General features: G+C 43.7%; 1 protein-coding gene across 8 annotated transcripts; it reads left to right on the forward strand.

Moving 5' to 3' along the window:
• Window positions 1–5,551: 5,551 nt before the first annotated feature.
• On the forward strand, window positions 5,552–10,700 carry LOC123411163 (acyl carrier protein 3, chloroplastic-like). 8 transcript variants are annotated; one of them, XM_045104102.1, is made up of 6 exons: window positions 5,552–5,674; window positions 6,193–6,315; window positions 6,563–6,705; window positions 6,900–7,094; window positions 7,357–7,409; window positions 10,218–10,700. In XM_045104102.1, the coding sequence occupies exons 4-6, from the start codon at window positions 7,025–7,027 to the stop codon at window positions 10,554–10,556; spliced, it is 462 nt and encodes a 153-aa protein (XP_044960037.1). In that variant the 5' UTR covers window positions 5,552–5,674; window positions 6,193–6,315; window positions 6,563–6,705; window positions 6,900–7,024; the 3' UTR covers window positions 10,557–10,700. The 8 variants fall into 8 exon arrangements, with proteins under 8 accessions (XP_044960037.1, XP_044960040.1, XP_044960039.1 ...); XM_045104104.1 differs by lacking the exon at window positions 5,552–5,674 and adding an exon at window positions 5,910–6,003; XM_045104100.1 differs by lacking the exons at window positions 5,552–5,674; window positions 6,193–6,315; window positions 10,218–10,700 and adding exons at window positions 6,323–6,488; window positions 7,834–7,933.
• Window positions 10,701–26,416: the final 15,716 nt, after the last annotated feature.

The raw sequence follows: 26,416 nt of genomic DNA on the forward strand, positions 1-26,416 counted from the left end.
AGTTAAGATAGAATCTTGGTAGAGTTGCCACATAAAAATTTGAAGTTCTAAAGGAATTTTTGCCCCCCAAATTCAATTGTAACCGAAACCAGCCAAACATCTCTCCAGCGAACGATACATGGATTTGGTAGTGTATTCTTGAGAACTATCAAGTTTTGAGTAGATCACATCTTCCTCTCCCATATTTATATTCATCAATAGATATCTTTTTAACTCATCCCATTTTTGTAGCATTTCATTTGAAAGACTCCTTCTAAAAGAAGAGCTAGGATTCATATTGTTTATTTTATCCACAGTACAATTTTCATCCACACAAATATCAAACAGATCAGGAAATCTAGCTTTTAAGGTGAAGTTATCACCCAAATCATCTACCCAAATAATCCCTTTATTTAATTTTATACCTCTACCACCATATATTATTCTTTGACTTTCAACAGTGCTTTCCAGCATAGTGAATCATTAGATTTCTGCTGAAACATAGTCACTGATGACGTCCTCAGATATTTAGCTTTCACAATGTCTTCCACAACCCCTCTTTTTTCTATTTTCCACCACCATTTTGTCAGAAGGCTTATATTCTGTTTTCAAAAGTCCTTCACCCCAAGACCCCCTTTCGCTTTGGATCTGCATACCCGCCCCCATTTCACCATGTGATATCTTCTTTTCTTACCATTGTGGTGCCAAAAGAATTTTCTCCTAGGTTTATCCCATCTTTCCAAAGTAGACTTACTTATCAGGAACATGGACATGTAATAAGACGGTATGTGTGATAAGATAGCGTTAACTTTTATAAGTCTGCCACCACTAGATAAGGTTTCACGAATCCAGGATTCCCCATAGTTAGTAAATTTGTCATCCACAAACAACCAATCACTCCATTTAAGGCCAACATATCTGACTAGAATACCCACATACTTAATGGGAAAACACCCTATCTCAAAGTTAAACATCTTAGTATAGTTTCTCATAGTCTCATCATTAGGACCAACTAAAAATAGCTCGCTTTTCAAAAAATTAATTTACAATCCCGACATGACTTCAAAGAAATATAAAAACAATTTGATATTAAGTGCATCTCTCGGATTATCTTCAAAGCATAAGATGGTATCATCCGCATACTGCAAGATAGCAACCCCGTGTGCTACCAAATCAGCTGCCAAGCCTGTAAAAGGCCATTTTCCTGAGCCTTAAGAACCATTTTAGTCAGGCAATCAGCAGCCAGATTAAATAGGAATGGGGAAAGGGGAACACCCAGTCTCACCCCTTTGGCACTTTGAAAGTATTTTCCTACTTCATCATTCAGTTTCACACTGATTGTTCCTCCCACCAGAGTTTTCCTAATCCATTCAATCCATTGAGGGTTAAAGTCTGTTTTCTTATGACACTCTAACAAAAAATCCCAGTTTACTTTGTCATATGCTTTCTCAAAATAGAGCTTAAGCACAATCCCAGTTTTTTTAAGCATAAGAATGATGCAGAATCCCATGGAGTGATATAATCCCATCCATAATATCTCTTCCTTTTATAAAAGCATTTTGGTGTCTACTAAACAAAATATCAGCAAAAGTTTCAAGTCTGATTGAAAGCACTTTAGTATCAGCTTATACACGCATCTAAGCAGACAAATAGGTCCGAGTTGTTGGATTTTATCAGCCCCAACCACCTTGGGAAGTAATGTGATAATACAATAGTTGAGCCTATCCACATCATGTTTATTTTCATATAACCAGTCAAAGAGCAACATCACATCATTTTTCACAACACCCCAACAGTATTGAAAAAATTCGATTGGAATATTATCAGGACCGGGGGCTTTGTTGTGTTTCATAGAGAATAAAGCATTTTGAATTTCACTATCTGAGAAAGATCTCAAGAGGATAAAGTTGATTATATCAGTCAATTTTTCCTGTTCTTTCCACATATTACTATCTATACCACACAAGTTTCCAAGCGCAGGGCCAAAGAGTTCTTTACAAAAATCAGTGGCATGTTTAAGTAGGTTCTTGTTCCCTTCAATAACCATATCTCCGCAGCTAAGAGAAAAAATTGTATTTCTCCTTCTCCTACCATTCACAGTCTTGTGAAAATAGTCAGTATTGCTATCTCCCTTAAGAAGCCAGTTGTCATGAGACTTTTGTAGCCAGGATACTTCCTCTTCTATTAAGATATTATTTAATTTGACCAAAAGTTCAACTTTCTTGCAATAAAGCTCAGTTGTTAAAGTATCTGTCTCTTGCAATTTTTCTAGATGTCCGAGCTCCTCTCTCAACCACTTCCTTCTTTTTCTAGCCTTACCAAAATTGTTCGACCCCCATCCTTTACAGAAGCTTTTGAACCTTTTTAATTTGATATTAATAATGTCAATAGGATTTCTCGAATACAAAGGTCTCAACCATATTTTGGTCACAAGAGGTAAGAAATTAGGATTTTCAAACCAATTTAAGTCGAATTTAAATCCCCTCTTTCTAGTAAGAGTGGGGACATTATTATCAGTATTTACAATCAAAGGACAATGATTTGAGATCTGTCTGACTATCTTCGTGACAAAAGTAAAGGGATACAAACATTCCTAGGAATTGGACATAAGCACCCTGTTCACCTTTTCTAGGGTTGGATTTGCTGATTGTTAAACCAGGTATACTGACCATCACTCATATCAACTTCTCTCATGGAGAGAGAATAGATAATGGAATAAAACAGGTGTGAAGAATGACCCAATTTGGTCCTTTTATAATTCTCATTCGCAAATCTCAAGATATTAAAGTATCCCCCAATAATATATGGACATGAAATATTTCCACACATATTTGAAAGTTCTGTAAGGAATTCCACCTTATATTCTTCATGTGCGGAGCCATAAACCACCATTATGCAACAATTAGTTTTCATGCATTTATCCCACAACTCATGTTTCATGATATACTTGCCTGCCACACAATTTTTGATATCGAAGATATTATTCTTGACCACACAAACTTTGCCCCCAAATTTTCCTTTAGAAGGCACCCAATTCCAACAAAAATTATCCCCAGGATCAAATTTCCTCAAAAATTTAGAGAAAAAGTCCTTTTCATTGTTTCCGAAATGCCTATAAAGTCAAGCTTAAAGTCTCTAATCAAATCAGCCAAATATGTCGCCATACCTCTCTTCCCAATCCCCCTACAGTTCCAAAAGAGACAAATCATTTTTTCTTATGTTTTGGGGATTGAGTTTTGTTGCTAGGTTTACGAGGATCCATGGTATTACCTGCAACTCCTCTCAATTTTTTATTCTGACTTCTAGTCAAAGGCTTAGAGATCACCACATTAACTTTCTTTTTTTCCTAGATTTGACAATTTTGAAGCCTTCCTCATCCAGGCCCCCTCACCCCCCAAGATGTGTTTAGAGGAGATGATTCTCCCACAACATTAGTAATCACCAACATTTTCTCTTGCTGTCTTTCATTGTTATTAATTTTCTTAGCAATATTGGCTCTAGATTTCTCAAGCTCTCTATTACCATCAATAACAGCAAAATTATCATCAGTAATATTCACTCCCATTTCCGTAGCACTGGAAATGATTTCCATATTCAAAAGAACATCAAATGAATTGCTAGGAAGTATTTCATTACCTTGCAGTTTCCTCTTCTTAGCCATCTTCTCAGCCCTGTTTCCCACGTGTTCCATATTGATCCCAGATGTCCTCTTGCTAAATCTAGTCTGCACTTCCTCTATAGCAGGAGGGGTAGGTATTACATCCATAATTTCATTGGATGTGACAAGGGACTGCACAGAGTAAGTGTGATCTTTTTCTGACAAGAATTCTCATCCTGCTCAAGCTCAGTCACAATAGGCTCTCCAACACAAGCATCCAGATAAGAAGATTTTTTTTGCCAATCAGAGGACTCGAAATAATTTGCATCGAATTCACCAAAATCATATCATAAGAGATAATTTCAGGGGACAAAATTTCTTTTCCCCTTAACTGATTCTTCTCTGCTTCAGCAGCCATAGCATCTATAAGTAACATATTATCCACTTCTTCACTCTCCTCCTCTCATTGGATCTCATCACTATTGTTATAGTTCTTTTCATTTTCCTCAGTTTCTTTTAAAGGTTCCAAGCTCATATTCTTCACAGTTTTCCCTCCAGCCGTACCAGGGGAGCCGAAGACACCTCCATAGTTGATGAAGATGCAATTTGCCCTTCTGGGTGTTCGTTCTCATTAAGTCTAGACTTTTTTGGGGAGGTCCCCCCTTCTGTCTCCATTTGCACATTCACTTTTTCCTTTGGTGGGTGTTTCACAAGGATCTTGTCTACAGAGAAGAAAAAATCATAGAAATGCCCCCCAACACTACTTCTGCTGAAGCAGGGATATCTTCAGCATCTCTACATCCCAATTTTATTGTCACAGACTCATGTCTGTTGATGGTAGCTTTATCAATTTCCAAAGTCACCCCAACCAAATACCCCACATAAGCAATATTTTTCTCATGCCTTTCGTCCAGAGGGATATTGCTAACGTTGACCCAAGCAACGTTAAGTATACCCTTGGCACCCACTGATTCAGACCATTTCCTTAGATTTAAAACCGCACCGCAACTTTTAACATTCAAACTCTCAGCAAAGCAAGCCTTATCTACATCTCTAGGTGAAGGAAATCTCATCACAAACATATTTGGACCAATGGATCTGGGAGAGCATCTCCAGTTTGTGTTAATATAAGCACTGAAGAATTCTTCTAGCTGCCTCCATTACTAGGAAAAGGGCTATAAATGATATAGACACTAATGGTGCATCAAACAAGTAGTGCGCCACTACTATATAGCACCGGCGCACCATGTGCAGGTGTGCCATTAATGTGATGGACACTAATGGTGCACCACACACTCGGTGCGCCACTACTATAGATTTTTTTTTTTGCAAAAGTACTAATGGGGCACCGAGGCAGAGTGCGCCATTACTAGTTTAACTAGTAATGGCTTACCACTCCCCCAGTGCACCACTACTATATTTTTTTTGTGAAACTACTAATGGCACAACACCAGCTGGTGCGCCATTAGTAACCAGGGTTACTAATGGCGCATTTGTAGATGGTGCGCCACTACTATATATTTTTTCTTTTGCGAAACTACTAATGGCGCACCACCAGCTGGTGCGCCATTAGTAACCAGGGTTACTAATGCGCATTTGTAGATGGTGCGCCACTATTATAATTTTTTTTTTACAAAAGTACTAATTGTATTTCGATATATTGAAATGATATTTCTTCTCTTCTAGTGTTCTCATGAATATTTATTTATGTTTATTATGGTATTGAATTTCGAACTCACAAAAAGTATTGAATTTGTTAATATTTTTTAAACTCATGAATATTTTTAAATTTCATGGGCACTTTTTAAATTCATGAATATATTGAATGTTTTTTCTTTAAAGAAAACAACAACAAAAAAATTACTAATGACGTATTGTCTGGAGATGCGCCATTGCTATAAAAAAAAATTACTAATGGCGTATCACCCCCGCTAAAATCCCTATGCCAGTCCCCGCGCAGCCCTTGTGCCCGTATCGACCAAGTCGAGCTCGCTCTCCCCCGTATCCCTCCCCTTCTCCTGCTCTCCCTCCCAGCGGCGGCCGCCTCGTCGGACGCGCTCCTCGACGGCGTCGGGTACCTCCCCGCGCGGCCCCTGGGTTAGTCTCCTTCCCTTCTCCTCCCCCTCCCTCCCTCTCCCGCTCGTCCCCATGGCCCAAGGGGGGGCTGGCGACCTAGGGTAGATCACTCCGCACTTCCGGCTCGGCTCATTCCTCCCTCAGCACCCACCTCCATCGTGCCTCATTCCCCCGCCATGTCCGCCCCCTTCGTCGCCATGTCCGGATCGGCCGTCTTCCCCGCGCATCGGGTCCAGGTAAGCAGCAGCAGCAACCGGCGGCGGTGCGCGGCGTGCTTCTCGAGGCAGAGCTTCCCGTCGATCTCGATCCGGCCGGCTCCGCCCAAGCGCCTCCTCAACCTGGCCTGCTCGGTACACGCACACACATTCCTCCATTCTACACCGTCTTCTTCAATCTTCACGCTCAATGCTCCAACGAGCATCTCCCAGCAAAATTCATGCTCAATGCTCTCAACGAGTATTTGTTTGTCTGACGACGATGGTGGCGATGTGTCACTCAAGATGTGCTCTGAATTTGCAAATCCTTCCTTTGACGTACAGGCCAAGCAGGACACCATCGGCAAGGTGTGCGGGATCGTCAAGAAGCAGATGGCCGTCGCCCAAGACACCCTCGTCAACGGGGTCACAAAGTTCGCCGACCTCGGTGCAGATTCCCTGGACACGGTATATCCCCTCCCCTTGCCTAAGTTAACCGCTCATGATGATTCCACATCCATCAGGTTATTACACAATGATAGACGAAGGATTTGATAGTATTGATGCGCTGTTTGTGGCAAGATGCCAACCTTGTCGGCCAGTGGACTGAAGGCTGCATAGATGCATGTCCAAAATAGCATGTGTGTATTGAGCTGAGTCTTACATTTGTTTTTGTACATCCAACTGCAGAGAATTAAAGAAATTGTGTGTGCAGCTTAGCTGAGACTCAACACGGTGTCGATTTGGTTGGTTCTGTCTCGCTTGAATCGCCTCGTCCTGTTAAAAAGCGCTCCACAGCGCCTCCAAGCTCCAAGCCTCCAACGTACACGACCCTCAGCATCCGATCGACCAGCGACGGTGAGTCACTCATTCTGCAGTTTAATAGAACACATCGTGAATAATTATGAATTTCCTTTTTTTAGGACTATTTGTTTTGATTGTATAGCACATGAGGGAGCATTTAATCTCTTGCGCAAAAACTCCATGCCCGAAAGAAATAATCTATATTGCCTGTGTTACTACAGCCCGATTTATCTCTGTTCTTGCAATAGGTTCTTTGCTCCTACCACATGATTTTTTGGCTCGCTATGGTCCTGTAATACATCCTGATGCTACATTCTCCGGCACCATAATTGGTTTGGCTGCCTACAAGCTACCATTTCTAACTGCTGAATTCATGGTAGGTGGTTCGGTTACTACAGTCTCACAGACTAGTCGTGCTACCTTCAAAGTGGTTACTAATCGTAGTAAGTTTACTGAACATCCAAACAAGTACCCTGTTAAAGTCCTTGTAATACTGTAAATGTGCATTTAACCTTTGTGACATTCTACCGTAAATGGCCACGAAATGTAAAAGTCAAGCAGCTATATGCCCTTGTGACATTTAACCTTTGTGCCCTGTAATTTCTTTACATGCCCTTATGATGTTTACTTTATTTTCCATGTAATACTGTAAATGTGCATTTGTTCATTTGTTGTAAATAATCTTATCTTTTTTTCCTATGGCAGCATTATTCGACAAGGCAAAAGAATGGATGGTTATATACCTACTCATTTTACAGGTTAAACTATACTCTGCTCTGCATGTTTTCATTTGCTTATATACCTGCTCATTTATAAAAGAACTGATGATATATAGAGTCCTTCAAATTTTTTCTCCCTCTAAGTTAAGATCAACTAAGATAGTTACTAGGAACCTGCATGCTATTGAAGACAGATCTATCTTTGACGCATGTGACATTCGTTCTGTTCATCATATACTGGTAGTTTAAATGTGGGGTTCAAGTGTACAACTGGACTGTAGCCTCGAAGAAAGCAAAGGATGGGTAGTTCTGGACATATACTTTTATTCCGAGTTCGTCAGAAATTTCACAAAGTACCGACTTGTTAGCTGCTACTGATTGTCTGGCTTAGCACTTTCAAAATACATTCGGAGTTATGTTCTTCAAACCTGTTCTGATGCTCATAATACCTTTCATTACTCAGTCATCGCCTATGCTCTCCCGCCCTCTTCGATGAGGCGACGTCTCCCTGCTCCTTCCATGGCATGACAGCAGTGCACTGCATCGTCTAAAGCACCACCATGGTGAGCCATCTCCACTCCTCTATTCCCCCGGCTGCTGCCATGCACATCGTCTAAAGCACCCCCATGTTCATGACAGTTGTTACTACAAAAGTAATGCACGACTGGCAACATAGCATGTATCCACCATTGTTAACAGAAAATGGAGTAGACTAATATAATTAATGCTCACAAATGGGAATGTTGAACCGCCAATAAAACTAAAACAGTACTCACTTGCTTTGCCCTCTCCCAGTCTCCGAAAAATATGTCACTTGCTTTGGCCCAAATCACATATTGAATAAAATGTGCACATCACATTTATTTGTAAACTGTACACTAGCACCAAATTCCACACCACCAGCCCCTCCTCTCTCTTCCCCGGTGACCTCCATAGCTGAGTTGGACAAGGGTTTGTTTGTATAACTGTACTGCGTTCTACTACTGCTGATCACATTTTGTGGCACCAAATGGTTGTTGCCTAGCTTATCCAGTACGACTTGAATGAATTTTGGTGCGAATTTGGATGATCTTCTCGTTGCTCTGTTCCTTAATGAATTTTCTTCTTGCCTAGCTTATACACTATGACTTGAGTTAATTTTGGTGCGATTATGATGGATCATCTCATTGTTGATCTGTTCCAACTGTTTCTAAACTTTTGTTGCTGCTTGTGCTAATTTTGTTCTTGCATGGATCAGTTACTCTTTAGATGGCCCAATTCAATTCCAATTTTTACTCTGAATCATATAAGGAATGTTGTTCAGTTGTTAGGATTCTGTTTGAAAAGCTTTTTTGTTTGATGATGAGGCACATAACCGGATGCCACAAACTCACTGCAGTGATAATTTCGTTGTTCTTCTGTTATGATATACTCCTAGATGGCTCGCTTAACTTCCATTTTTTACTCTGAATCATCTTATACATGCATACAAGGATGCCCCAAACATGCTCTATGATATTTTTATTCTTGTTATATGTTAAGATGTACTCCTACCAAGTTGAGTTTGCAGATGATCTTGTGATTGTTTAATCTGCAGATTCTTTGTGTACTTCAGTTTTTTTTTCAGGTCATCCTTACCGTACCACGTGCAAATTATGTGTTTCGCAACATGGATTATGCAGCGCAATTGTCATATAGGATCATGCTAAATTGCTAACTAGAAGTCTTTGGTATTCCCCTTTCGGTTTGGACTCGTGAACTTAGGGTGATCATTTTGTTTTCTGGTCGTTAAGGTGTAGTAAACTGGATGATATTGTGAAGGGTTTGATCTGCAGATTGTCTGTTCTGCTCACCATTCTATGCATGATTGATTAACTGCATGTTGTGTTTTTACACCGTGGATGATGTAGGATGATTGTCATATAGATACAAGATCAGCTTTACAGAAACTCTTGGATAGTCCCGCCTTTTCAGTTTCGACTGATGAACTTACCTCGGTTAAATTCCAGTTTATGACAGAAATGTTGGTAGCTGGGCTAAGTTTCACGACTTTATCAATTGTTCTGCTATTTTTCTCCAAGTTACTAGGTAGTTTGTTTCCTACTCCCTCCGTTTCTAAATATAAGACCTTTTACAGATTTTACTATGAACTACATACGGAGTAAAATGAGGCGGGAATCTACATTCCAAAATATGTATATATATATCCGTACGTAGTTTATAATTGAATCTCTAAAATATCTTATATTTAAAAACAGAGGGAGTAGAATTGTGTCTCATCAAGCAGTTTTCGGAGAGCTGGTTGCTGGGCTAAGTTAGTTTCAGTTTTGTCGTTGTGTCTGATCAAGAAGTTCCTTCGAATTGTGCAAGTGCAACTTAAGGTTAGTTAGGTTCTATAGAATCCTGCCCTGATAGACTTCTCATCATCCATGGTCTTTATTTATCCTGTTACCTCTCTTGTGCTTTGCATTTTGGCCAGCAACGTTGCTTCTATATCCTGATTGACGTGCTTGTTAATAACTAGAGTAGGAACTTGTTTGGCTGTCTGCTCTCGTTGTTGCCACTTGCCAAACTGAAAACTTTTAAAAACTGGGTGTACTGTTGTCATGTTGAGTATATTTGTTTTTTGCAATCTGGCTCGAGCAAGCAGTGCCCCGATGAAGAAAAGATTGCAGTGCCATATATTAATGCCCCAATTACTTTTATCTTCAAGTCATTCTCTTCTTTACATTTCTTTAAAGTACGTGCGAGTTTAATCGCTCTGCTTCTACAGTTGAAAGATCCTGCTTGATTGAGATTTATAGCTCTTAATAATGTTTGTTGAATCACATTGCTCCTAAGATTTATTTTATTCTCCTCTCTGTGCAGCTGCCCTGGTTCGATTCCTCCCAAGAGCGGATCTGCGCCAAAGGGCAACTTTTCTTGCTCATGCGGATAACGGCCACTGGCTGCTCCACAACAACGACAAGCACGACAGCCTTGACGAAGTTGTCCGTCGCCGACACCGAAGAGAAAGCCCACCTTCTCCAGACTTGCATGACGGGAGGGGAGGGGGCGGCCACTGCCTCCTTCACACACCAAGCCGCCGACACCGAAGTGCAAGCCCGCCTTCTCCAGAGTTTGCAAAGGAGCTTTACGTTCAGAGCATGGTTGTTTGCAGAGAGTGGCGGACACTACTTTGATCCTTTGACAGATAGTTCTTCATAATGTGATAGTGTATAGGCCTTCTTTCTGGGGACCTACTGCTCAATTACTGCAGTCCTTGGCTGCTACTGACCAAAATTTTTACAAATCTGTCTACATGTTTTCTTTCTATATATTTACAAATATCCTATCAATCCATTTTTAAAATGGATGGGCGCGGCAACGCGCGTCTTTCATGATCTAGTATGTTTTGTAACCTGTGCAAATATTAGAAAAATATATTTAATATTAAAATATATCTAATATTCATACTAGTGGCGCACTGCAAAAAGCACACTAGTGGCGTATCGTCAACTAGTGCGTCATTAGTAAGCCAGAGCACATGGGTAAATATGGCCCCTGGGAGGCATACTAATGACGCACCATGAGCTATACTAATGGCGCACTGCCTGGTGTCCCATTAGTATACCAGATACTAATGGCGCACCATGAGCTATACTGATGGCGCACTGCCTGGTGCGTCATTAGTATACCAGATACTAATGGCGCATCATGAGCTATACTAATGGCGCACTGCCTGGTGCATCATTAGTATACCAGATACTAATTGCGCACCTAAAAAATTCTAATGGCGTGATGCTAGTGGCGCACCTGTAGTGCGCCATTAGTAGCCAAAACAGGTGCGTCACTAGAGGCCTTTTCCTAGTAGTGCTCCCACAAGCGTGCGCTTCCACAACATATATTACAATGAATCTATTCCTGTGTGTGGTCTGATTTGGGGTGCTGTGGTCATGAATGTAAAAGAAACCCTTCCCTCTAGCTTGAAAACCACACATTGGAGCCACGCAATTCCAAGGAAGAACAATATTGCAAACAGGGGCTAGGTGACCATGATTACTGCATCTACCACAAATTGCACGCGGATAATAGGCAGGCAGGTGCCCAGATTCTTTGCAAGTAACGCAAACCTCAGCACCTCCCACTAGTTTTCATGCATTTATCCCACAACTCATGTTTCATGATATACTTGCCTGCCACACAATTCTTGATATCGAAGATATTATTCTTGACCCCAGATTTTCCTTCAGAAGGCACCCAATTCCAACAAAAATTATCTCCAGCATCAAATTTCCTCAAGAATTTAGAGGATACCTCCTTTTTCCTTGTTTCCTTAATTCGTAAAAAATCAAGCTTAAAGTCCCTAATGAAATCAGCCAAATATGTCGCCATACCTCTCTTCCCAATATGTCACACCATGTTTTCACTATCACTTTCTCTGTATGAAAAAATCTGAGCTTGTTAAAACTTTTTTAAACTAATGGTGTGAGTGCCATGATTGTCATTGTATGCTTATGTGTTTGATCATGTGGTGATAAAACCCCATTTCACAATATTGAATTATTTCCAAAAACCTTTACTTGTTTCTCTTCAAGGAAAAACCCTACTTTCAGTTGCACTACATGCCCATGATGGCAAGGAGTGTTTCTACCAAAAGTTGGTGATCTGGTTTTAACTTTATTTTAGTGCTCCAAAACCACAAAATAATTATTTTGTGAATTATTTTCCTAATTTAATTGCATGTCCATTTCTGAGGCCAGAATTGGTATTCCTACTTGGAAAAATACTTTTCTGCCTTAAAAAATCTGATTAAATTTGGAGATGATCACAAGGACATATATTTTCCATACATAAGATTTTAAAACCTATTTATATTATAATTATTTGAGTAAAACCTTAAAGACCATTTCTGTCTGCTTTGGAAATATTTTCAATAAAATCCTAGAAAATTCAAGTGGTTTCCCTAAGCCATACTTGGTGTCCACATAAAGTTTCACTTTGATCCAAGGTGAGTAAGGACCCCAAATAACCCTAAAACCCCTTCTGTTCAGATTTGAGTTAGAGAAACTCTACATAGAAAAGTTTGCCCAACGATGCTGAAACTTTGCAGGAGTGTCTAATACCTCAAATGAGGGTTCCACACCAAAACTAGTATTATGGGACTTAGTTTGCCCACACTCTCTTTGGAAGGGACATATCTGGTCATATGGTGGTGTTTTCAAGTTTACAAAGCTAAACTTGTCCAATGGAGCTCAGACTTGGTGAAACCCCATGTTTTAGCACCAAACCCAAACCTGTTAAGTTACAACACCAGTGGTGGGGTGCAACTACCCCAAACCACTGTCGAACACCTTTTGACAAATGGGTAAAAGCCCCTTTAACCCATAGCTAAACCCAACCCCTTTACTCCAAACTCTCAGATTAGGTGGCCGGTATCAATGACCAACCACAGTCAACTGGCTCCTCTCTGGTTGAAAGTAGAAATGCCAAAAAACCCAATCTAAGCTTCAGTTCAAAGCTGACAGCACAAGTATTCCTTGTCTCCCTTGACCAACCGAAGCTCCCACAGGACCCCAACAACTAGCCTCACTCCGAGCCAGTGCCAGGACATGCTAGACACGTCCAAAGTGGTTCAGAGCGCACCAGCATGCTGTGGCATGTCAAAATTGCGCTCTGGGCGCGCTACAGGAAGCCACCGATGTGGGGGTGCCCCCCTCGGCCAGTTCCAGCCTCCGCCGAGGTGTCCAACCTCTTCCCCGACAACCCCTCTGCATCCAGCGACCATCAGGGCCCCTCCTCTCCCGCGCTAGAGCTCGTGCGACGCGTGCCCGCGCGCACCAGAACCGGCCAAGGTTGCGCGGCCACTGATGCTCGACTCCTCTCTCTCTCTCCCTCTGTTGCAGATGAATCTGGCAGTCCAAAACCACGTCCTGAGACTGTGTTTTCGACTCCATCTCCTCTCTGCACCCCATGCGCGCCACGGTGAGTCAGCGGCGCTCCCCAATCGGCTCACCGTCGCGGGCCTATAAATAGCCATCCCCTCGCTCCAACACCCCTCAGACAGCTTAGCCACGACCACTAGCACCTCCCTAGCCACCTTATCAAGCCAGCAGAGCCCCGGTGCTCGGGATCGACCGAGGCCCCTCCGCCTTGTAGCTCTGGTCGATCTCCGGCTACACGACGGCTCTTGCATCCCATGACCCACCAAACTGATCCCCTCGACCTCACGAAGCTTTCCCCCAACTTTCCCAAGCATTTCCGTGCCCCTAGCTACCCTCTCGACCATCTCCTGAAAGTCCTCTACCGAGGCCTCCTCGTCGCCGGCGAACCCGTGCCTCTCCGTCGTTGTTCCGACCATCAGCAGGTAGGCTGCGTCGAGCCGAACCCATTTCCGTCCTCGTTGGGGCTTGAGAACGTCGGCAGCCTCGCCGGCGTGCTCCTCCTCCTCTCTGGCCAGAGGTAGGAGACGACTCCGATAGGTGTGCCCCACCTGTCGGTGGCCTAGCTCTGCCCCCCTCGCTGCCCGCAGCCGCTAACCGCAAGCCCCGCACGTCAAGTTCAAACCTGACGGCGTGCGCCTGGGCAGGCTGTCGGCTAGCCTTGGGCCGGCCCAGTTCCAGGCCTAGCGAGGCCAGGGACTTAGCCCATTTTTCTATTGTTTTTAAAATCTGATTTCAAAGATTTTTGAAAAAATATTTAACCAGTGTAAAAATATAAATTTTCCATTGATATTCTTCTAAAAATATTAGTATTTAATGAGACCATTGGATGAATTCTTCAGCAACTATTCTGTTTTAAATAATAAAGAGGACTAAATTGGAATAGTTTTGCTTCTGTTTGGTTGATGTTAAAAATGTTCCTTCATTGGAATCAGAGGCAATATTTTTCAAAATAGCCACTTAGATTTATCAGTAATAAAGAACATTTTTAAAGTGACTTTGTGATCTGTTTTTCAGTGAGCTATTTCTTATTTATTGTTTTGACGACGATAGAAAATTCGTGTGACGAGGGAATCGGAGCGGAAGACCTCGAAGACCCTGGATACCTACCTGACCAAGGCAAGGAGCCCTTTGACCATGACTGAGCATATGTTATATTGCATGTTAAGATAGCAAATATTTCCGTTGCATATGATTATAAGTGCCGGTAAATCATTGATGTGATGTTACTCATGACTCCTCGGGAGCACATGCATAGAGCTTGATCCTACCCCCTATGAGGGTCATGCTAGTATCATGTTAACAAGTAAAGCTAGAGTAATAGTAGCATGAGCATGTTGTTTGTATAAATCAAAGACTTAAGAAAACCCCGTCAGGTGCCACTAATGCCCGAGGGTGATGATGAGTTCGGGGGCCACTTTCGGTGAAGTGGTGCACCGGCTATTTGTGTGAGTATGGTTTCGGAAATGGGAATAGATTTTTTATGTGTCGACCGTCCCAACCTTACATGTACGACCACGTTACCCCTTTATGGGACGGGGTTGTGTTGATTACTCTGGTCGGTGCTAGCAAAGAGCCACATTACTAGTGGCGGGAGTGATGTGTGGTCACTCTCGTGATGGGGTCGCGCCAGGTAGGGCGACTATGCCATTTTTATGAGTTCTAGGAAACCGTTGGTCCCCGCATGGTTGATACTGTCCAGAGTCGGTGCTCGTAACACGTACAACATGTGGGCTGGGTACCAATCGAGTGGACCTCTTTGTCTAGTATCGTTAGGGGAAAGGCATTGATCGGGTAATTACCTCGGGTATGTTATATACCGCGAGTCGTGGATGACACGGAAGTTTCCCGGATCTCGTGGGTCCAACGTACTACCTCTACAGAGTGTAAAAGTATTCGAATAGCCGTGTCCATGGTCAAGGACAGTTGGGTGGTACTGCTTAAACTACGTCCAGTAGTTTCCGCATAAACCAAGTGTGTGTGCGTATGAGTTACATGGAATTATTGTGAAAGTAATGATATGACCAAGTTTGGTGACTTGGCATATAGGGTGAACACGGATGGTTCAGCCCTCAACAGATATATTGATATCTGTAACCTGTTCTTCAAGAGTAGTTCTTAACTCCTGATGCATCCATGTGATCGTGTTTATTTACCACCAAGAGATGTCCACAAAAGATGCATGTTATTGTTATCCTTCACTTTCATTGTTCATACCATGGGCTGTTTGCGAGTACATTCAAAGTACTCATTGTCTTGCTACTGGTTATATTATTGACCAGACATGGAAGGACCTGAGTTTGGAGATGAGTACGTCTTCGGAGACGCCCCTACGAACTAGGACGCTTCCGAGTCAGAATGCCTGTCGGTGTAGGCTTGATGGCATGGGCACCCGCTTAGCCCCTATGATTTCGGCTATTAGTTGTATCAGTATGATTAGGCCTTAGGCCCAACCTTGTGAACTTGACCGTTCGGTCATGTGATGTAATAACTCGGTACATGGATGTAAGACTCTTAATATTCAGTATATGTTTGTTCGGTGAGCATTGATCTCTGCGATCACTGAGCACGTACATTCGGCGAGTTCGACTTGTAAGTCGGGGTCCCCACATAGCTGGTACCAGAGCCAAGTAGACTATAGGAAGCCTTAGGTAGCATGGACGATTGCCGAGACGACTAGTGCACTTAGACATTAACTCGAGATTCTGCACCCACTAAAAACTTTCTAACCCTCTCCTCTACACCTTGTAGATGGCCTTCGTACTTGAGACTGGCTTTCCTCTAATTTTGAGTGATAGCCTCGAGAAGTGCCAAGTACGCCGCATGCCCATCTTCCTTTACCACGATCACTGGTCAACGCCGACACTAAGGAGTATCACGTGGACGTGATAGTGAAGGCAAACGACTCCCCGACTAGCTAGTTCTTTGAAGGACCACCGATGGAAGATCTGATGTTGGTAGTGGAGACAGTAGCACGAGAGGCGCTCGTGCGACTCCGCGACATCCTTCCCGAGATTGCTAACGAGCCAGCTACTCGTCACCTACGCGACACTCAACCCATCTTTCGAGGACAGGATGCCACTGAGGTTTGAGACCTACTTCAGTCTCTCCTCCGACACTTTGACGCACCTTTTCATCAAAGAGTCAACAAAGATTTTCCAAGAGCTGCAACAAGTCAAGGATCTACTTTGCATGGAGAAGATGAAGAACCGCAAGGTGAAGAAGGAAGGAGACCCCGAAGGACCACCTGGCATCGCTTTCCGAGGAGGAATACCACCGCTTCAGGCCACTCCTCTTCAGAGTCGTCGCTTGACCGCGGAAGAGTACACCGAACTGTTCGCTACCTCGCCAACCCAAAGACGCCTCGATGGACCGCTTCCTTCTCCTACTCCGTCCAATAAGGGAAGCACCGATGAAGATGAAGATGAAGATGAAGACGAAGATCCCTCAGAACCCGCCTATGAGACCACGCAGTCTGCCGCTTAGTATTATCAACGTATGCAATTAGGAGTTACTCCCCGAGCATAGGAGTTCATGTATCGGTTCATATGAACCATGAGTGTTGTGTAAGCATGTGGGATGCAAGTCGCATTCTGCCTTAGGCAGATTGTGAGCAACTAAATCGCTTTTTTAATCTAATGCATTAGCTCTTTCAAAAACCTTTGGGTTAAAAATTTCACACTACCACAACACCAGACCCCCTCTTTACTAGAGCATCATCCCTTATGATTTCAGTCGGTTCGGCCAATTGACCTGTCTACTCCCGTGACAGGATGGTGAATGCAACTCGCAACAGCACCTTCGGCAACCCCGACTCTACCTCTTCAGGTCAGCAGCAGGGAACCGAAGGGGAAGCTCAAGCTGGTGGTCACCACGAGCAGCAAGACGATGTTCCACCACCACCACCTCCTCCTGAAAGCTTGACTATGGCTCAGTTCCTTCAAGCTCTCCGAGAGGAACGTCAAGCCAGTAATGCCGCTATTCAGCAGCTGGCTCAAGCCTTGGTGAACAACCCGCCGCAGAACGGGAATGGCAATGGTCGCTCTACTCTCTTTGAGTTCATGCGAACTACGCCACCCATATTCACGGAGACGACTAAACCCTTGGATGCCGATGACTGGATCCGTACTATCGAAGACCTCGTCGCACTGGTCAAATGCACTGATGATCGTGAGAAAGTCCTCTATGCTTCTCATTGGCTCGGAGGCACAGCCAGAACTTGGTGGGATGGATTTCAGATCATGCGAGCAGGGCAAGTCATCACTTGGGCTGTGTTCAAAGATGGATTCCGCGTTGTACACATTCCTCCTGGAATGATGACCATTAAGAAGCGGGAATTTCGAGCCTTAAGGCAAGGCAATGGATCCGTCAAGGAGTATTTGCAGAAGTTCAACCTCCTGTCAAGATATGCACCAGAAGATGTCAACACTGAGGTCGCCAAAGTGGAACGCTTTATGGAAGGACTGCAGTAGTCACTCCAGTATGTTCTGGTTGTTTGTGAATGCCGGACATTCAGCGATTTGGTTAATAAGGCCCTTATGTTGGAGGATAAGTGTCGTGCTATGGACGACACCCGTAAGCGCAAGCTAATGGGTAGTGGAGGACTGAGTAACTCGAAGCCACGCCCATCGCAGTCAGCACCAGCAAGACCGAGCTATCAACAGTAGCAGTACAAGACTCCAACATTTCGCAAGAACTACCCGCCTCAGCAGCAAGTCAACACCAAGCCAGCAATCAATCCACCGAACAACAGTGGAGTCAAGACCTATCTTCCAGCACAAGTTACCTATTTTGGATGTGGACAGACAGGGCACTATGCCAGACAGTGTCCCAACAAGAAGCCTGATGCACCGCGCCCCAATGCGCAAAATCAAGGCCAAGGAGCACCAGGCAGGAATCAAGCTCCCCGCAATCAGCAGTATCACAGCAGGGGCGGATTAATCATATCTCCGCAGAAGAGGCACAAGGAGACCCAAACTGCATTCTGGGTACGTTCCTCGTCAACTCCACCCCAGCAACAGTATTGTTTGATTGTGGTGCTTCGCATTCTTTTGTTACACAAAGATTTGCGGATAAATGTGGTTTAAAACCTACCCTGCTTCGCGGGAAGATGGCAATTTAAACCCCGGGAGTAGTGTTGAGGACCAACCTAGGATGTAGGAAGGTCGGGATAGATATCAATGGGACGGGCTTCTCAGCGGATCTCATTGTGCTTAATTCGCAAGGCCTAGAAGTAATTCTCGGCATGGATTGGTTGGCCAAGCATCAAACCATCTTGGACTGTGCCAACAGGTCCATTACCATGACAAGAGACCAAGGGGTCAAAGTCTAGTATGTCTCTGAGCCAGTACCCGCTCGAGTACCACGGGTTAACAGCCTGTCAGAGGTAGAACTCGACCGAGTTCCAATAGTCTGTGAGTACCCGGACGTCTTTCCAGATGAGCTACCAGGAATGCCTCCTGACCGAGACATCGAGTTCAACATTGAGCTCATTCCTGGATCAAGACCTATCTATAAGAAGCCTTACAAGATGGGATCCGAAGAGCTAGAGGAGCTTAAGAAGCAGCTGCATGAGCACCTCTGGAAAGGGTTTATTTGTCCGAGTGCATCCCCTTGGGGATCACCTGTTCTCTACGTGTCCAAGAAGGATGGGACTATCAGACTCTACGTCGATTACCATTCTCTCAATGAGGTCACGATCAAAAAAAAGTATCCACTCCCCAAGATTGGAGACTTGTTTGATCAGTTAAATGGAGCTAAGGTATTTTCCAAGATCGATCTCCGCTCTGGATATTACCAACTGAAGATTCGACTCGAGGACATACCCAAGACTGCGTTCGTGACCCGGTACGGTCTGTACGAATGCACTGTCATGTGTTGTGGATTGACTAATGCCCCAGCTTACTTCATGTACCTCATGAACAAGGTCTTCATGGAATACGTGGACAAGTTTGTCGTCGTATTCATTGATGACATATTAATCTTTTCCAAGTCCGAAGAGTAACATGAGAAACACTTGGGGTTAGTGTTGGAAAAGCTTCGAGAGCAACAATTTTATGCCAAATTCAGCAAGTGCCAATTCTCGCTGAACGAATTTGGATTCTTGGGTCATACAATGACAGCAAGTGGATTGGCAGTTGATCCCTCCAAGATTACTACGGTAACCAACTGGGAATCGCCAATTGATGTGAAGGAAGTCAGGAGCTTCCTCGGACTCGCGGGATATTACCGCAAGTTTGTAGAATGATTCTCCCGCATCGCTCGACTTATGACTCAGCTCTTGAAGAAAGGCAAGAAGTTCGAATGGATGCCGGAGTGTGAAGCAAGCTTCCAAGAGTTGAAGAAGAGAATAACTACCGCCCCGGTATTGGCCACTCCAGATATGAGCAAGGAGTTTGTGATATATTTTGATGCCTCCAGAACCAGGCTCGGAGGGGTTCTAATGCAACATGACAGAGTTGTGGTGTATCTGTCATGACTATTGTGCCCGCATGAGGAGAATTATGCCACCCATGATCTCGAATTGGGAGCAGTAGTGCATGCCCAGAAGACATGGCGACATTACCTTCTAGGGAAACGATGTGAAATATACACTGACCACAAAAGTCTGAAATATATCTTCAACCAAAGGGAAGTGAATATGAGGCAACAAAGATGGTTGGAGTTAATCAGAGACTACGACCTCAACATTCAATATCACCCCGGTAAGGCCAATGTAGTGCCAGATGCCTTAAGCCGGAAGACCAGCACCTTGAACGTCATGCTCAAGGAAAGGCAACCTGCCTTGTATGAAGAATTGGAGAACTTCGGGTTGGAGCTAGTAGAATCAGGATTCCTAGCTAACCTCGAAGTCAAACCAACGCTGGATGATGATATCAAGGAGGCCAAGAAGGGTCATAAGAGCACTGAAGGCATCAAGAAGAAGATTCAAGAAGGCAAGGCCCCAGGATTTTTAGTGGATGGACAAGGAGTATTGTGGTTTGGGAAACGTTTATGCATACCCAACAAGGCTGAACTCAAAGATTTGATCCTACAGGAAGCTCATGATACACCCTACTCTATTCACCCCGGTGGTACCAAGATGTATCAAGATCTTCGAGAAAGATTCTGGTGGCATGGCATGAAGAGGGAAATAGCATCTTACATTGCGAAGTGCGACGTGTGCCAGCCACTCAAGGCTGAACATCAGCGACCTACTGGACTGCTACAACCACTTCAAGTGCCAGAATGGAAGTGGGACAAAGTCCGCACGAATTTCATCACTGGATTGCCCAGGTCAAGCAAAGGGCACAACTCCATATGAGTCATAGTCGACCACCTGACCAAGGTGGCCCATTTCATTCCAGTCAACACCACGTATGATGGAAACCAATTGGCTAGTCTGTATATCCATCGTGTCGTGAGCCTTCACGGAGTTCCCAAGGAGATTGTATCTGTCCGAGGCACGCAGTTCACCTCAAGATTTTGGAAGAAGTTCCAAGAAGCCCTCAGTACCAAGCTCTATTTCAGCACCGCTTTCCACACGCAAACGGGCGACCAAACGGAAAGAGTGAATCAGATACTCGAATATATGCTCCGCGCTTGCGTCTTGGCACATGGTGCCAAATGGGAAGACTGTTTGCCGTTCGCTGAGTTTTCATACAACAATAGCTACCAGTCTAGTCTCCAAATGGCCCCATTTGAAGTGTTGTACGAACGAAAGTGCCGCACCCCGCTGAATTGGTCTGAAATCGGTGAAGGGCTGATTTTCGGGCCGGAAGTTTTGCACAAGGCAGAAGAGAAGGTGCAACTTATACGAGAAAATCTAAAGGCAGCCAAGTCGCGACAAAAGAGCTATGCGGATTCTCATCGTAGGGAATTGGAGTTTAACCTTGAAGACCAGGTGTACCTCCGAGTCACACCTCTCAAGGGAACCAAGCGTTTCCATGTTAAAGGAAACTCGCTCCAAGGTTCATTGGACCTTTTAAGATCACGGCAAGGCATGGAGAAGTTGCTTATCAATTGGAGCTACCTCTGGAACTTTCGGGTGTGCAGAACGTCTTCCACATGTCACAACTTCGGAAGTGTCTTCAAGCGCCAAATTGTCCCGATCTTTACAAGGACATTGACCATCAAGCCATCGAACTTCAGCCAGACCTCACCTACCGCGAGAAGCCTATCGGCATTCTGGATGAAGCTGAGCGTTGCACCAGGAGCCGCACCATCCAGTATTTCAAGGTTCAGTGGAGCAACCACACCAAAGCCGAAGCAACATGGGAGCGTGAAGACTATCTCCGATCTGAGTTTCTGGACCTTTTTAGCACGTAGCTTAGGAATCTCGGGGACGAGATTCTTGTAAGGGGGATAGGTGTGTCACACCCTGTTTTCACTACCACTTTCTCTGTATGCAAAAATCTGAGCTTGTTAAAACTTTTTTTTTTTTGAAAACTAATGGTGTGAGTGCCATGATTGTCATTGTATGCTTGTGTGTTTGATCATGTGGTGATAAAACCCCATTTCACAATATTGAATTATTTCCAAAAACCTTTACTTGTTTCTGATCAAGGAAAAACCCTACTTTGAGTTGCACTACATGCCCTTGATTGCAAGGAGTGTTTCTACGCAAAGTTGATGATCTGATTTTAACTTTATTTTAGTGCTCCAAAATCACAAAATAATTATTTTGTGAATTATTTTCCCAATTTAATTGCATGTCCATTTCGGAGGCCAGAATTGGTATTCCTACTTGGAAAAATACTTTTATGCCTTAGAAAAATCTGATTAAAGATGGAGATGATCAGAAGGACATATATTTTCCATACATAAGATTTTAAACCCTATTTACATTATAATTATTTGAGTAAAACCCTGAAGACCATTTCTGTCTATTTTGGCCTTTTGAAATATTTCCAAAGGAAATATTCTCAATAAAATCCTAGAAAATTCCAGTGGTATCCCTAAGCCATACTTGGTGTCCACATAAAGTTTCACTTTGATCCAAGGTGATTAAGGACCCCAAATAACCCTAAAACCCCTTGTGTTGAGATTGGAGTTAGAGCAACTCTACGTAGCAAAGTTTGTCTAATGATGCTGAAACTTTGAAGGAGTGTCCAATACCTCAAATGAGGGTTCCACACCAAAAATAGGATTTCTGGGACTTAGTTTGCCCACACTCTCTTTGGAAGGGACATATCTGGGCAATAGGTGGTGTTTTCAAGTTTACAAAGCTAAACTTGTCCAATGGAGCTCAAACTTGGTGAAATGCCATGTTTTGGCACCAAACCCAAACCTGTTAAGTTACAGAACCAGTGGTGGGGTGCAACTACCCCAAACTACTGTCGAGCACCTTCTGACAAATGGGTAAAAGCCCCTTTAACCCATAGCTAAATCCAACCCCTTTGCTCCAAACTCTCACATTAGGTAGCCGGTATCAATGCCCAACCCCAATCAACTGGCTCCTCTCTGGTTTAAAGTAGAAATGCAAAAAACCCCAATCTAAGATTTAGTTCAAAGCTGACAGCACCAGTATTCCTTGTCTCCCTTGACCAGTCGAAGCTCCCAAGGGACCCCAACGGCTAGCCTCACTCCCAGCCAGTGTGAGGACATGCTAGACACGTCCAAAGTGCCTCAGAGCGCACCAGCATGTTGTGGCATGCCAAAACAGCGCTCTAGGCACGCTACAGGAAGCCACCGAGGTGGGGGCTACACCCTCGGCCAGTGTCAGCCTCCCCCGAGGTGTCCAACCTCTTCCCTGACAACCCTTCTACATCGAGCGACCATCAGGGCCCCTCCTCTTCCGCGCTAGAGCTCGTGCGACGCGTGCCCGTGCGCACCAGAACCGACCAAGTTTGCGCGGCCACAGATGCTTGACTCCTCTCTTTCCCTCTGTTGCAGATGCTTCTGGCAGTCCAAAACCATGTCCTTAGACCGTGGTTTCGACCCCAGGTCCTCTCTGCACGCCCCATGCGCTCCACGGTGAGTCACCAGCGCTCCCGAACCGGCTCACCGTCGTGGGCCTATAAATAGTCCTCCCCTCGCTCCAGCACCCCTTAGACAGCTTCGCCACGACCACGAGCACCTCCCTAGCCACCCCAGCAAGCCAGCAGAGCCCCGATGCTCGAGATCAACCGAGGCCCCTCCGCCTCGGAGCTCCGGTCGATCTCCGGCTATACGACAGCTCCTGCATCCCTCGACCCACAAAACGGATCCCCTCGACCTCTGGAAGCTTTCCCCCAACTTTCCCAAGCATTTTCGTGCCCCTAGCTACCCTCTCGACCACCTCCTGAAACTCCTTCGTTGTTCCGACCATCAGCAGGTAGGCGGCGTCGAGCCAAACCCATTTGTGTCCTCGTTGGGGCTTGAGAACGTCGGCAGCCTCGCCGGCGTGCTCATCCTCCTCTCTGGCCAGAGGTAGGAGATGACCCCGACAGGTGTGCCCTACCAGTCGGTGGCCCAGCTCTCCCCCCCTCGCTGTCAGCAGCCGCTGACCACAAGGCCCCGCACGTCAGGTTGAAACATAACGGCGCACGCGCCTCGGCGGGCTGTCGGTTGGCCTTGGGCCGGCCCAGTTTCTGGCCAAGCCAGGCCAGGGACTTAGCCCATTTTTCTTTTGTTTTTAAAATCTGATTTCAAATATTTTTATAAAAATATTTAACCAGTGTAAAAATATAATTTTTCCACTCATATTCTTCTAAAAATATGTAGTATTTAATTAGACCATTGGATGAATTCTTCTGCAACTATTCTGTTTTACAATAATAAAAAGGACTAAATTGGAATAGTTTTCTTGTGTTTGGTTGATTTTAAAAATGTTCCTTCATTGGAACCAGAGGCAATATTTTTATAAATAGGCACTTAGATTTATCAGTAATAAAGAAAATTTTTAAAATGACTTTTTGATTTGTTTTTGAGTGAGCTATTTCTTATTTATTCTTTTGACGATGATAGAAAATCCGTATGACGAGGGAATTGCAGCAGAAGACCTCGAAGACCCCGGATACCTAGCTGACCACACTACAAGGAATATGCTAATACACGACGCTATTTTTTCATCGCTATATCGTCACGGTTTTTAATTTACGACGATCTCACAACGAAAAACCAAGCATAAAAAACGGAGCATCGCAAATGAACAACAACGGCGTTTTGATCAAAATCGTCGTAACTTTTACGACGATTCCTGGATTGTCGTAACCTTTACGACGATCCTAAATCGTCGTTGGCAATCAAACCGAGTCCTACGTGGCAAAATTACGATGAAATGAAAACGTCATGGTTGCAATCAGCCCAACCCATTTCAATTGATCACATGGGCTGGTTTTATTTTTTTGGGCTTTTTCTTATTGGGCTTCTTTTTGGGCCTTAGCCTATTTAAAGCCACTTTAGTATTTTTTCGAATTTTGATTTGTGGACTTTTACTTTCTATTGATTTTCTTATTTGGCCATTTTCTTTTTGTACTGGTCCCACATGTCATGCTGATCTCAAAATTAGCCCCACACGTCAGAAATTTCATATTTTGTCAAATAAATATCGTAACTTGGTCCCCTTGTCAAGTTGCCATTTCATAGGTATTCAAATCACATTCAGAATCAATATTTCAAACAGGCTAGGGAGCAAATGAAATTCATCCAAACCAACATTAAATTTGTCTATTACAATCTTTACACTAAACCACAACCCAGATATACCTACTACTGCCTACTATTACGATACATATGCTACTCTTTGTTGATACGCTTCATAGCTTCACACTTGGCTTTGTACTTCACCTGTGCAAAAAATAAGAACAAGATGTAAACTAACACTGCAGGTATTTAAATAACAACATTTACAAAAAAAAGTGTGAACTAACAATGCTTGAGTGGACAAACTGAGCAACATCACAGTTTCACCACAGTACAGTATACATACCACAAAACTGACATCAGTACAGAGATCATTAGCCACCACCGCATACAGCATCCATACATCAAACTGATTTTTCTTCTGTTCTCTGAAACACTACACATCAACCAGAAAGTTGTAAGTACATGAGAGAATGTCTTACAAGAACTACACAAAGAGTAAGTTGAAAATATTGAAGCAAGTAAAATAGAAGTCAGAAACATATTCTGTACATTATGGGATCATGGCACGTTACAATGGGGATAACAATGACAATAAGTCTACGGGGAAATAAAAAATCAACCGTTATGGAAGCAATTCAATTGGTGCAAGATGCATTCAAAATATGTTTCGGAAGCCTCTATTTTTGTGCAACGTACGTAGTAATTTAAATAGGTTGATGTTGAATAAATGAAGCAATGTGTGCCATATTTCGGAAGCAATTCATGGTTATCTCTAGAGCAAACTAACATCAATGGGACATAAGGGATGCTACCAGGGAAGTTTATATAATATAACACTGCATATGATCCAGGTTCTTAACTCCGTGTAATAATATCTTGGGAGTTGGAATCGAATCTTAGTTACATACATACACAGACACATTATATTATTGACTGGCTGATGATATGATCCAGCAAAATACTCCACCTACTACTCTGACCCAGCAAGCAAAACACACACACACAAAATGAGCAGCAACAGAAGCAGCTCTTTGGATCCGGCAGCTTTGGTAATGAATTACTTGTTACCTAGGAAGGGTCGTTGTCGCGGCAGCGGGTGATGGAGTTGCAGCCGCGGTTGTAGGGGTTGGCGGTGGTGCTGACCCGGCAGTTGTAGTAGGGCACAACAATCTTGAAAACAATCTCGAAGTGGAACATCAGTGAAATCTGGAGAGGGAAAAAAGTTGAAAACATGACATGGTGATGCCACAATACAGTAAGATGATTTCACTATGCCACTCTGATAGTAAGGTCAACTATCTTCTTAGGACTTGCTTGCTCCGTATATGTTGGAACCTTTGAAAGAAGTGTTCCCGGTCACAAGTGCCCCTTCCAAGTTGGCATTTGTTAAATTTACCTGCAGAATGGAACCAGATTGTTGTGAAACCATATTCCAAAATTAAGGCACTATGCTGAAACTCAATAAAGAGAAAAACAGAATAAGATACTAGTCTGATGCTCTGACGACCAGATGTGATGGTCACTGAACCGACTACATGATATGAAGCCAAAGTTCAGAACAACTAAGTTACTGCTTATTCTGAACCCAAACAATCATGA

Source organism: Hordeum vulgare, chromosome 7H (genome assembly GCF_904849725.1).
Source record: "Hordeum vulgare subsp. vulgare chromosome 7H, MorexV3_pseudomolecules_assembly, whole genome shotgun sequence".
NCBI classification, from domain to species: domain Eukaryota; kingdom Viridiplantae; phylum Streptophyta; class Magnoliopsida; order Poales; family Poaceae; genus Hordeum; species Hordeum vulgare.